Source organism: Ascidiella aspersa, chromosome 4 (genome assembly GCF_963924565.1).
Source record: "Ascidiella aspersa chromosome 4, kaAscAspe10.2, whole genome shotgun sequence".
NCBI classification, from domain to species: domain Eukaryota; kingdom Metazoa; phylum Chordata; class Ascidiacea; order Phlebobranchia; family Ascidiidae; genus Ascidiella; species Ascidiella aspersa.
Window position 1 is genome coordinate 34,883,724 of NC_139450.1, and position 12,869 is coordinate 34,896,592.

The window sequence follows — 12,869 nt, forward strand, 5'->3', positions numbered from 1 at the left end:
GGTTAAAATTTATGGATTTAACTGTGTTTTTTTAAGCTATTTTTCTAACGAGGAAGTTTGCACTCGAAATAAAAGTGAATAAAAGTGTGGCAATCGCCTAAAAATAACGGTTATGATCGTGTCCGTATAAGCATTAAAAGAAAAAAAACACTTTAGCATACGAAAGAGCAAAAGCGTCAGGCACATGAAAAAAAACGTAAAGTTATAGGGTTTATTCAAATAAATGAAACTTTCTCACTTTTTGGCGGAGTCCCAAGCGACGGGAGCGTTGAAGCCGTTTTCGTAAATCGGTTGAAGCAGTCGGTGAAAGGGGGTGAGGGACGCCCCCCAAAGGGGGAACTGCAGGTTGTTGCAAGTCCCGTCAGCTGTGCGGTATCTGCAACCAACCGAAACCAAAAAGAATAGGGTTAAGGTCGAGCGTTAAATTATGACGAAATAAACGTTTCTTTGTAAAATTATGAAAATATTTAAAAAAAGCTGTTGGCAGCCTTGAAACTAATATATAGGACAACAATAAATCACTAAACATTTTCTTGTAACAGGGGGTTCGAACCCACAACCCCTAGAACTTACTTCCTGTGGAAGCAGATGTCCTTGGAGCAATCTGGGATAGCACGATGTCCTGAGCAACCGGATAAATTGGCCACGAGTTCAACGACCTCTGGAGAGAGGACGGGAGGGTCAAGGTCAAACTCGGGGTCAAGGTTAGCACGAGTTGTTACTTGTGGATGAGATACTGGAGTAAAAAAAAACATTTATTACCTTTGTGATCGAAGAAATCACCAATGGTTAGTAAAATGTAACAGTTATAAGTTCAACTTTAAAATACAACTTGTCAAAAGTAAAAGCTGGATTTGAGTTTTTAATAAGATAAACACGGCTTTTGTGCAAAAGTACAACAAGCTCTTATAAGCGTATACATTGGTATTCTGTTGCTGCCAGGCAGACTATACTAAAATAAAGCTCTCCGATCAATTTCTTAAAATCTAAGTCGATAGAAATTCTTTTTTTTAAATGTTTCAATCAAAATGTCATCTCACAAAGCGATGCAAAACCTTAAAGTCTCAACTTGATGCTAACCTGTGGTGTTTCCCTGCTGTCTCTTCCTGGATAGTGAGAACCTCCTGATCTGCATTCCCCTCCGCACACAACACTCGATCATACGAAGTGAAACGTCGAACACCTCAGCTGCTTTTGTGAGATCAACTCCGAGCTGACTCGCAGGGAACCTCATCAGACTTATCAACTCACCTGCAGTTTGACGGTTGTCCCTGCAAGTTGTTGTTGTTGTCGTAATGTTTTCTTTTTAGCAAGTTGCGGTAATATTAATGTTGGTTTGTGTGGGTGCCCGCCCCTAACACGCTCACCGTTTGTAATGTTTAAGGTCTTGCTTTTAAAAGACATTTCAGATTCTTTAAGATACTAAATTTTTGCTCAGTGCCAAGCATACTAGTATAATTTTTGCGTACAATTGGAGTGCAGTTAATTAAGAAATATACCTACATTCTGCAGTATTGTATTTCCGTTTACTGTAACGTTACAGTAGAACCTAAAATGCCTAAAATGGTGCCGAGAACTAAATAGGTGTTTTTATATAGCGAGCCGTGAACCAACTGGCTGTATACCACGGTGACAAGAGCCAAAATTTAAATCTACCGCAAATATTTCGTTCTGTTTTTCGTATTTGAGGTTAAATTAAAATTCGTCGTCAACCCTCTCCCACTGTTTCACTCTACCTAGGCTAGAAATGTTATTGGAATTTGTTTAAATGTTAACAAACATTTAATTGCTTTTAACGAGAAAAGGTGTTAATTGATTTCGCTGGATTAAGATGTGAAGTTAAAAAGTAAATGGTTCAACCACAAAAAGACAGTTTCTGGGGTTTATCGAGGTATTTTGCCACCCAGGACAATTACAACAGACCTTTCATGCCTTGGACATCAAACCACAATAATAAGCGATTGATACATGAGTTGTAAGAAATTTCCACGAAATGCTTAACGTCAGGAAACTATTCAAACGGACCCCACAACTAAATATCATAGTATCTATAAAAAACAAACACAGAAAATTATTTTTGTGCCTAAGAGAGACCCTAATTTGAGAATACCCCAATCCTAAAGATCGTAACCCCAGTAGATACATATTACCCCACAACAACCCATGGCAAACTTGAACCAGGTCCCAACCTGTTGTTGAAGTAATCAATGGTTTGTCCGATCCCACGGTTCACAACGTTTGAAGCTGATCCAACAGTTTGTACTACATCTGAGTAGCGGGTCACTGTGAAAATAAGCTGCTCGTAGTAAAATAAGTTGCGTACAAACATATAAGGAATAAAGGCAACCTTAACTAAAACTTGGAATAACCTGAACGTTTCCAATATTAATAATATGTTATTCAAAGGCAAGCTTGCACCTAGATTTTGAATCGCCGCTAAAAGTGATTGACACATATCGGAACACCTAAAGGGACTGAAGTTGAAAAGTGAACCACGGAAGGTCAAACTTAAATAAGTAAAGTTTATCAAATTGGAAGTGTCATGATAATTCATTTTCAGGATGTTGAGCCAAAATTTGCTTTCGCATCAGAAATTTGATTTATCATCGATTTTTAATTTAACATTTTCTTAAAAACTTACATTCTTATATAATATAATAAGCTACATCGCAAACATTGGCTGGCATTATAACGTAGTGTCGGCACCGATGTCACTTTGGTAACCAGCTTGTAACGGAATCATGATTAAATTTTGTATCGTTGCTGTGTGGTTGTTGTGTCGGATCAGGGCGCGGTTAAGTTTCAGGAAACCTTAAGTTCGCTTCAACGACAAACAATCGGATGAGTCATCGGTGCTTTAACGGAGCTTGTTTACACAAAACAAATCCACTTCCTACTTTCTGCCACCCAAGTCCCACAATCCCTAAACACCACGTTTCCGGGATTAACACGGAGCTGGAGCCAGAGTTGATCTGCGCATGGCAGAAGGTAAACGCTTTAACCTTTCTGTTTGTGTAGAGATAAAGTTTTATATAAGTAAAACATAGAGTAATGGTTGGTTATTGGTAGTTATTTTTTATATAAAAAAAATCAACTTTATCCGAAAAAAGGCGGGATTTTAGTAAATCAGGCACACTCGCATCTTTTCAAACAGAACTAAAAACCATAATCCCGCCCCCAACACACCCACCATAATCCCGTCCCCAACACACCAACCATAACCCCGCCCCCAACATATCACCATAAACCCGCCCCCAACACACCCACCATAACCCCGCCCCCAACATATCACCATAACCCCGTCCCCAACACACCCACCATAACCCCGCCCCCAACACACCCACCATAACCCCGCCCCCGACACACCCACAATAACTCCGCCTGCAACACACCCACCATAACCCCGCCCCCGACACACCCACAATAACCCCGCCCCAAACACACCCACCATAACCCCGCCCCCCTCACACCCAACTTACCCCGCCCCCAACACACCCACAATAACTCCGCCCCCAACACACCCATCGTAAACCCGCCCCCGACACACCCACCATAACCCCGCCCCCAACACACCCACCATAACCCGCCCCCGACACACCCACCATAACCCCGCCCCCAACACACCCACCATAACCCGCCCCCAACACACCCACAATAACTCCGCCCCCAACACACCCATCGTAAACCCGCCCCCGACACACCCACCATAACCCCGCCCCCAACACACCCACCATCACTTTGTCTTTTTCTTCTCTGAGGCGAAGGTTCGATGAACGGTCTGTAAACTTCCTCCAAGTTGTCATCGAAGTCGTGTTCTGCACAAGATCAGTGTTACGACGGTCCCGGGTTCGAACCCGCTCATCACCTCACCTGTGAGTTCTTGTGTGCATCCGTGTTTGAGGCAGTTCGGAGGCAGAATCCCGTCCAACGTTCCAACGATGTCTTCCACTGAACTCTCGATGATCACATTGAGACGCATGGCTGCACAACGAACACACGTCATCACGGGCCGCAACACCACAGTATGACGTCACTACTCACACGCTGTTATGACGTCACCCATGCTTCTGGCGGTGCATTCGTATCTCCCGCTGTCGTCCCTTCCGACCCTTGATATTGTGAGGATGCTGCTTGGGGAGGGGGTGATCTGGTAGCGGTCCGTTCCTGGGGGGGAGGGGGGGTTAGGGGAAGTACCTGGGCAAGGGGATCTTAACCTGGGGGTTATTACATGGGTAACTTAACAATAGAAGATCCTAATTTGCATTTCATGTTTTTATTTTTCAGTCCAGCGATAATGCCATCTTATATTTCTCTCTTTAGGCCAGGGGTTCTTAAACTGGGGTCCATAGACCCCTTGGGGGTCCGTGAACTAATTTCAGGGGGTCCATGAAGGCTAAATTGAAATATTAGTGTACGTTTAAAAAGTAATCAAATTAAAAAAAGAAAGTTTAATTAAAAATAAAACGTTTTACCACTGAATGTTAGACTCCTTTTTACTTAAATCATCACCACATTTCTGACAGGCTATTTGATTGTGACGTCAATTTATGACGCCATTTTTAATAATTTCTTGCCTACAGGGGTCCACGTGAAGCAAAAAATAATTATAGGGGTCCGCGGTGAAAAAAGTTTAAGAACCCCTGCTTTAGGCGCTATGTACAGTAGGTGGTATTAAAGCTAGTATTCAATAATATAAACTACAAGATTGCATCACAAAACATATTTATAGCGTTATTTTGCTTGTTTTCAAATTAAATGGTAATCTTTGACGTTTGTTTCAGTCTTGAAGATTTAAACACAATCAAAAGAGTTCAGTTACAAAACTAACGTTCTTGCCGATTTGATTAAGTTTAGGTTAAAATCTGTCGGCACAATGTTTAGTGGCAACCCCAAAATAAGGCAAGGACACTGTGATTTTTCAGAAGTTTGATCAAAGAAACAAATTGAAACGGTGGCGTTTTGCTTCAGGTTGTCTCACCAGTTGACACAATGCGGACGCCATCTTTGGTCCAGAACATGTCGGTGTTGGCGCCTCCACCGGTGACCTGGCACGTGATCTTCACGTCACTTCCGCTCGCCACTTCCTGGTCGGTCGGGGTTCTACAAACAGAAAAGTACAACAACAATACCTTTAAAATGAAGGGAGGTTGCGGATAGTAGAACTACACTTGGAAAAATAAGAAGATCTTTGTTTGATGAAAATAAGTTCTTCTGATATTTATTTGTTTACCGAAGTTTCTGCTACATATCCAGGATGAAGCCTTCATCACTTATGCTCAGTATATACTATGCCTGGTAGAAACAGTATACTTATCTTTGTTCAAAGTCTTCAATTATTGAGATAACATAATATAAACGACAAGCATGACAAAAGTTACTCGCTTTAAAACAAACGATAAATGCACCAGTTCTCTACCTTGACCAAATGAAGCACGTTTGTGCGAAAGCTGTCAAGATTCCAATACAATTTGTCTTTTAACATCGCCACTTCATTAACAGATTTAAAACTGGACAAATACGGCTGCAAGAAATATTGATGCACAAGCTCTCACTCGCAGTAACATACAATTGCTTGCCACCCACCTTACGAAGGACAGTGGAGTTTGTGGGATGATGGTGAGGGTGACTTGCGCGTGTTGAGCCCCAACCGGGTTTGCAGCTTCGCATCTGTAAGTCCCTGCGTCACTCAGCTGCGCGCGCAACAACCGAAGTGTCCCGGATGGGAGGTGCACGTAGCGCGGATCGCTCGGGACCGCTCGATCTGTGCGTTGTTACATCACAAGATTAATCTATGCATTATGACGTCACAAGATTAATTTAAACATAGTTACATCATAAGCTCAAATATATTGTTACGTCCATTAGCTCGATATAAATGAGAACATTAAGCTACGAGTATTTTTCACGGGCAGTGTTTGTTGGAGTCTTGAGTAGGCAGAGCTAAAATACACTATTGTTAAGAGGGGCTTGGTCAACAACTAACGCGTAACATTAGGTGATGACTCGCATCCAAGCAAGTGAGTGAGTTCTGGTTCAAGCTGTGAAAAGTTGGGATATCTTAAAGTTCATTAGAGTGCGTCGAAAACTAAGCACCAAACAATCGGTTACAGTTTGACGATTGGATCTTTGCGTAAACAAACTGAGACCGGCTAAAACTAGAAGATATAGTAAGAATATGACAAGCAGTTTCGATTGTTTTAATTTCTGCAGCGCAGTCGGGAGTTATGCTTAGAATATTTGAGATGAGTTGACCAACATTAAGTGTACACAGCTACATAAGCAATGTTGGGCTGACTTCCAGCACTTATGGCACACTGACAATGTTGTCGTATCCCCCTGGTTTGTTCAGTAGCGGCTTTGCGTGGGCGCGATATTTTACGGCGTGCGTCAAAGCACGTAAAACGTGGTCAAACGTCAATATTAGCCAAGGGGGCGGAACGTAAAACGATGTAACCCTTTGTAGCACAAACCTTGGTAAACTACAGTAAAGGTCCAATGCTACATTGTTAAATACATTCTAGGTGCAGCGCTGATGTTTTAAACCACAGAATTGCAACAAAAATCATGACCTAATTGCTTGTATTATGTTACGGCCATAGACACCTTAAATAAGGTGTCTATGATTACGACGCTATTTTAAGCAAGCCATCAAGTTCAGGAGTTGTGCAAATAACCTTGACTTTGGAGGCTTTGCAACTTCAAGGTAAAAATAAACTTTATTATCTCCGGAAGTTCTACATCAACGAAAGACCAGGTTCGCCATTTCACAACGGTTTCGGCCGCAACTATAGTAACCAACAGTGATATTTCAGGCGATATCTTTATTTTAGTTACAGTACTTTGTGGCGTAGAGGCACAAAAGGTGTTTTAACTGTAAATTGCAACAAGAGCATAGTTAGCTTGTACACGTTAAAACGAAGTCAATTGTAAGAAAATGCTTTGAAAATGTTGCCAACTCGAAATAGTAATCATTATAATTGCAAGTGAGATTTAATTAGTTTCAACTTTTGCTTATAAAATCTTTTCACAGATTTGCCAACAAAATATGCAAAATCTAACAAAGTATGCCGTGCTTTTTATGTTTATTACATTGCCCAACCAACATAAAGGCCACTCACTGTTAACTGTCCACACGGTGTGAGGTGTCGGTCGCCCTGCAACTTGGCACTGGAAGTCGACGGTGATTCCCTGGCGGACTCGCTGGTTCTGTGGCCGAACCGTGAAGTGTGGGGGAACTAAAGTATGTGCTGAAGGTTTATTAAGTGTTCTATTTTGCACACGAAGTATTGCGACAACTAAAAACATATATTTTGTTTTCTGATGTCGCAAGGTCAATCTGACAAAGCACGGTTGTACAAAAGATTGTCAAAAACCTATACAACTTGGCTTTAAACAGCGCAAATTTTACTTTACATTTATGCAGGCTTTTATAAAATATCAGATACTAGAAAAATTGAAACGGGGTCTAACTACATGTTACACTCGACGCAGGAACAACATTAAATAAATTTGCGAAATCATAAATGAATTTTGATTTTACGTAGGTCAAACAGCCCAAAAAATATGAGGAATGGCGTCGTGCCCAGTTTGTAAAATAAGTCGCTTCCACACACATATTTGTTAGTAAAGGCTTAATGTAAAATGCGATTACTGGAAAGTTTAAAATTTATTTTGTGACGTCACAACCAGCCTGACAACGTCACAAAGGAGTTGCGCGATGAGCTCACCGTTAATAGAGAGGAATCCGTCTGAGGAAACGGCCCCTGAAGAACTTGAAGCTCTGCAAGTGTAAGTTCCCTCGTCGCTCACACTGATCGCACGAATCAACAGGGAACCTGGGACAATAGTTTGGATTCGATGAATGGCAAATTCGCAATCATAGAATGACTTTTTGTAGTTGGACAAAAGTTTGCGAATTTAACAAAGGTTCCGCATGTATTTACCATACATAAGCAGGCTAAACACAAACAAAAGTGGCGGGAATTCTTTAAAAACTTTATAGGAGCATTTTGGTTGGCATGCGCATTTAGTGTAAGCATGACTGATTTATTTGTGTTTATGGTTTGAGTCCATTGAGCACATGGCGACTTGACATTACGTTTATACTAACTTTAGTTAAAGCTACTACCTTGTAATGATAGGAGATTACCTTGTTCGTTGCTTGTAGGTTTTGGCAACTGTGTTATAACTTACCTTGATGCTGTTCTAACATTACAGTTTGTATGTACTAATAATTCAAGGAAGTTGTTTTATCTATTAAACCCAATTTGTGTGGCTGTATGACAAAGACTTCAGTGTTCATCTTTAACAAAATATAAGACGCTCAATAAAAGTAGTTTGTCTGATTCAACAGATTCAAAGGATATTTAGTTTTGCAACATCAAATTACCACGAATGAAATGCTTAACCTGCCACGCCCACTAGGATTAGCCACGCCCCTAATCCACCCGCTGCAGAACAAGCGCATGCCACACCTCGCAAAACAATCCTACAACACCGGAAGGTACCGACACATTTATAGCAGTTAGTAGTTGAACCAGGACTGCGCAATCCTTTATTGTGTATCACAATGTTGTAACGTTTTCAGTTCATCAAAGCGTGGGCTTTCTTGCCTATTGTATATTAATATCGCATTGAACAATCGCTACGACTTCAAGTTTAGTATACGGCCCATTAGAATAGTTCTTTATTTTGACCCTTCTATTTTAGGTTGTGCTAGCTTAAATCTAAATACTGAAAGTGATAAATCATTGGTGGATCTAAAATGCAAAGTTTAAAGTTGATAGAAACCATTAGTTTTTATTCTGGTAAATACCTTTAGAATTAGTTGTTTTCAAATTATTAAGGGATCTGCAGGTAAAGTTCGAAGTTTATGGAATTATCACTTTAATATGGTGAAAGTAGTTTTCGTTATCTGTGTGCCATTTCAAGTTGTCCAGATCCTGATTTAATCCGCCTATGTGGACACACCCCTGCCCCGCCCCATATATCACCACTTACAGTTTAAGCAAAAGCATCGATTACCTGTTGACATGACGAGATAGCGTTGGTCACGCACCAGTGACCTCCCATCCTTAAGCCACGTGATCTCAGGCGTGGGGATTCCCCTGGCGTGACACTGCAGAGTTGTACTTTGACCTTGAATAGCCGTCGAGTCGCCAGGGGTCAAACTAAACACCGGGGGGCCTGGAAATGGGGTCAAAGGTGACATTTGTAGCCGATTTAGTCCTCTTTTGATACCATAACATAGTTAAGTTATTGTTTTGGAGTCTTGTGTTATATTTAATAAATGTCAACATTTATTATTGCAAATGTACATTTTGAGAGCTTAGTTTGTATTATTTTCTGTTTTAAGTTTTTCCAGAACTTTTAAATTCTACTTTAATACAAATAAACCCTTTGTGTGTAGGATAAAGAGCTTAATAATGTTATTTATTTAAAGTTTGAAATGTTGCAAGAAATACGTAGTTTCCATTAACGATCTCCTTGTGTAATAATGACACATCAGTGTTTTTCTTAATAATAAATTTCAAAGCCAAAAAGGTCGAGTAGATCGACATCATCTTGATTAAGACGTTTCGATACGAACTTGTATCATCTTCAGTTAGTGTCACTGAAAAGCAAATCAAAGCTTCACTTATAAAAGGTAGGACGCAATTGTTATCATCAGAGTTTTTACAGTTGGAGCCTTTAGGTGTTGAATAGGTAGAGAGGAGTTCAGTTCAGGGCTGCAGTCTTGAATAGATAGCGACTCGAGTAGCCGCAATCTAAAGACGTCTGAAGCCCCTCCGAGCACTTCGGGTTTGCAAAAATCAACCTTATGGTCCGAGTGCTGCAGAAGATGTCTGCAAACCTCTGATTTCTCGTCCACTCTGTGTTCTTTGACCCTCGTTAAACGTTTTAATCAAGATGCTGTCGATCTACTCGACCTTTTTGGCTTTGAAATTTATTATTAAGCTACATTACAGATCCGTGCATAGTGTACCCAAGTGTTTTTCTTGATGTTTAATTGCAACTTACTTCCGACAAGCAGATGAGCCGAGCTGTTCACCTTCCCCTCACTATTGGCGGCGACGCAAGTGAAAGTTCCGTTGTCCTCCAAACTCGCTTGCCTGATGTGCAGCGTCTCTACAAATAAGCGATTCATCAAGTAAATGTTTTATTACACGTTCTAAACTTGTTTAATTTCTCTTAATGCATGAAGTTGAGGTATTATCGGGTTGTTTCAGCATCATCGTGGATAGATGAGATAAGTTCAGACACTTTTATTGTATTCACGGCAAGATATTCTAATAAAAAGCTTTCGACCCATTGTGACGTCATACCTGGCATTATGATGTAGTTGGGTACGACCGGAAGTCTCCCCCCGTTCCGATACCACCGCGTCACAGGTTGGGGATTCCCCGTAGCACGACAATAGAAGGTCACGTGTTCGTTCAACATAACCTGAAAAAACACAGATATTGTTGCGCAATCGCACTCAATTGTTGCGCAATAAAATACTTCACACGTAAAGCTTTAAACTCAATTTGTATTTTGAGAAGGTGGGGACATTTGGCTTCATATGAACGAAACTGAAGTTGTTTATTAAGATTCCTAATGCTTGACAAATAGACTGCTCTTCTGATTTTTAATTTTAAAGATGAAAATGTTTACTATTCGTAAACAAATATGTTGCATCCAGGCACATCAAGCAAAACAGAACTTCGAAAACGTTCGGGGCGAAATATTATTTGGAAGATCTAGGTTAAAAAAAATTATAAAACAGTTTGTGTTTTCTAAGCTATCGCATATCTGTACCCGACATGTTAAATTTTTTCGGTAAACTCAGCATTCAGGAAGCATAACACTGACCTGTGCGTCTGAAGGTTGCACAGTGAACACTGGGGGTCCCTGGGTGCTTTTGTACTTGAGTATTGCTGGCTCGCTCTTCACTGAACCTGCGATGTTCTCAGCAACGCACTCGTACTTCCCTGCGACAAAATATTAAGTTAAAACCTGATAGTTTTGATACAAAGTTATCGCCAACACTCGTATTTTGTGGTTAATGTTAGGCATATATGCCACACGCGTATCACCCTAAAGTAATCGCTTAAATACATCAATGTATAATTATATATATATATATATAGTATATTTTTGATCTTCATACGGCCACGAAACCTAATTAAATATGGTTATTTATCAACTATTTAACAAAAACTTCATTTAGTTTAATTATCACATTCTTATATTTGTCCTTTTGTTCGGGGTCAATTTGGTCACATACTTTCAGTTTTTGCATTTTAAAAACTCCTATCTTAATTAAGTAAGTTACGCTTTTGAAACATTTGTTGAAACCTCTGGCATTTTGAAATCTTAAATATTGATTCTTCACATTTAAATCTCCATAAGGTCCTTATCTCCTCTCAGGGTTTAAAACGCGGTGATACTCAAGCCCTTTATGACGTCACAAACCCTCACCCTGGTCGGAAGCCTTGGGTCTTTGAATCATTAAAGTTCCATCGCTGAGGAATCGAACTCTCGTGTCGGTTTCAATCTCCTCACTAAAGATCAAATATACGAGTGTGCATTTGGCTTGTTTACATAAAAGTCGGCCTTCAACGCTGGAAAAGGTTTGTTTAAATGATTAATCTAGCAAAATATATTTCACAAAATCTCTACAGCAGTGGCTAATAGGGATGTAAGAAAGGCATATACAATGATGTCCAACTTAGAACCTCAAAAACGAGTATAAGTAGTTTTGACATATTTTTCAACAGGGGGCCTGCGAAGTTTATAGTTGGTGGAATTATGGTTCAGATATTCCCGAGGTTGTGAGTTCAAATCTCACCACAGGCTAGGCTTCAATGAAAATTCCTAACATGGCGAGAGAACAATAAGCGCTGTTGTCAAAACTGACGATGTAACCTTGACACATAGTTGTGCCGTTATCGTGTATTTCTATAAGGATCAAGGAACGACACATGTTGTATATGTTGCTGACAAACATACACACGCCAACTTATGCATTAGGCCTGGCTTAACACATTAAACCTCACCCATTGTGGTTCCAGCTGATGCTAGGCGCTGGATTGCCCGACGCCCTGCACTGGAATCGAACCGTGAACCCTTGGCGAACTGTCGCGTCTTCGGGGTGCACCACGATTGTCGGCACACCTGCGGCGGTAGAGAGCAAATATAAGTGAAATATTCGATTTGTCGTCGACGTTATTGGGGTGAGGCGAAATAATGAGAAACTTCAGCTAGGATAAAACTTAAGAACGACAAAATTCGGAAAACGAAAATCAATTTGTTCAGATCTTAGGATAAATGAATTTCATCAAAACGAATTTCAACAAACTGGTTGTCGCTTCTAAGTTTCGTACAAATGTTGATATTAACCACATGAAACCGAAACTGTTTGCTTGCACCATTTGCAACTATGTAAATTCTAGTAATTAAAAAAATGAATTAATATTTCTTTTGCATTACCAATGCCCCACGGTCGTGATTAAACTAGCGCTTTTTAATTAGAGATAAAATTTCACCTTGTTTGCATTCGAAGGCCTCTTCCCTGAGACTCGAGATGGCTTGACCTGCAACCGACCTTGGCAGTGAGCACGTGGCGGAGGCGTGGATGCGGTTGCCCTTGGCGCGGATGAAGGTCGCGAACCAGGACAGGTGGCAGTCGCACTGCAGGGGATTCCCGTCAACCCGGCTGTTGAAAGGTAAAAGTACTTTGTGAGCTAAAGGTTCGATGCAACGATGACCAGAAGGTTTGTGCTCATAGGTTCGTTGGGAAAAAATTATAACCTAACTAAAGCAAATCAAGAAAGAATAAATTGTGTGGAAACTTTATTTATCAATCAAAGAATATCTTCTCTTAT

General features: G+C 40.5%; 1 protein-coding gene across 2 annotated transcripts in view; it reads right to left on the minus strand.

Moving 5' to 3' along the window:
• LOC146157693 (peroxidasin homolog) overlaps positions 1-12,869 on the minus strand; it is a 45,283-nt gene that overhangs the window by 10,398 nt on the left and 22,016 nt on the right. For both annotated transcript variants that reach the window (XM_083386696.1, XM_083386695.1), the window contains 18 exons: positions 12,531-12,700; positions 12,042-12,159; positions 11,464-11,546; positions 10,855-10,973; positions 10,326-10,446; positions 10,021-10,128; positions 9,025-9,186; positions 7,728-7,835; positions 7,119-7,235; positions 5,584-5,761; positions 4,979-5,100; positions 4,042-4,164; positions 3,871-3,981; positions 3,732-3,815; positions 2,190-2,283; positions 1,081-1,271; positions 574-736; positions 239-376 (listed from right to left, as the gene is read on the minus strand). In XM_083386696.1, coding sequence (XP_083242822.1) covers positions 239-376; positions 574-736; positions 1,081-1,271; positions 2,190-2,283; positions 3,732-3,815; positions 3,871-3,981; positions 4,042-4,164; positions 4,979-5,100; positions 5,584-5,761; positions 7,119-7,235; positions 7,728-7,835; positions 9,025-9,186; positions 10,021-10,128; positions 10,326-10,446; positions 10,855-10,973; positions 11,464-11,546; positions 12,042-12,159; positions 12,531-12,700 — 2,310 coding nt within the window. The remainder of the gene's footprint in view (positions 1-238; positions 377-573; positions 737-1,080; positions 1,272-2,189; positions 2,284-3,731; positions 3,816-3,870; positions 3,982-4,041; positions 4,165-4,978; positions 5,101-5,583; positions 5,762-7,118; positions 7,236-7,727; positions 7,836-9,024; positions 9,187-10,020; positions 10,129-10,325; positions 10,447-10,854; positions 10,974-11,463; positions 11,547-12,041; positions 12,160-12,530; positions 12,701-12,869) is intronic.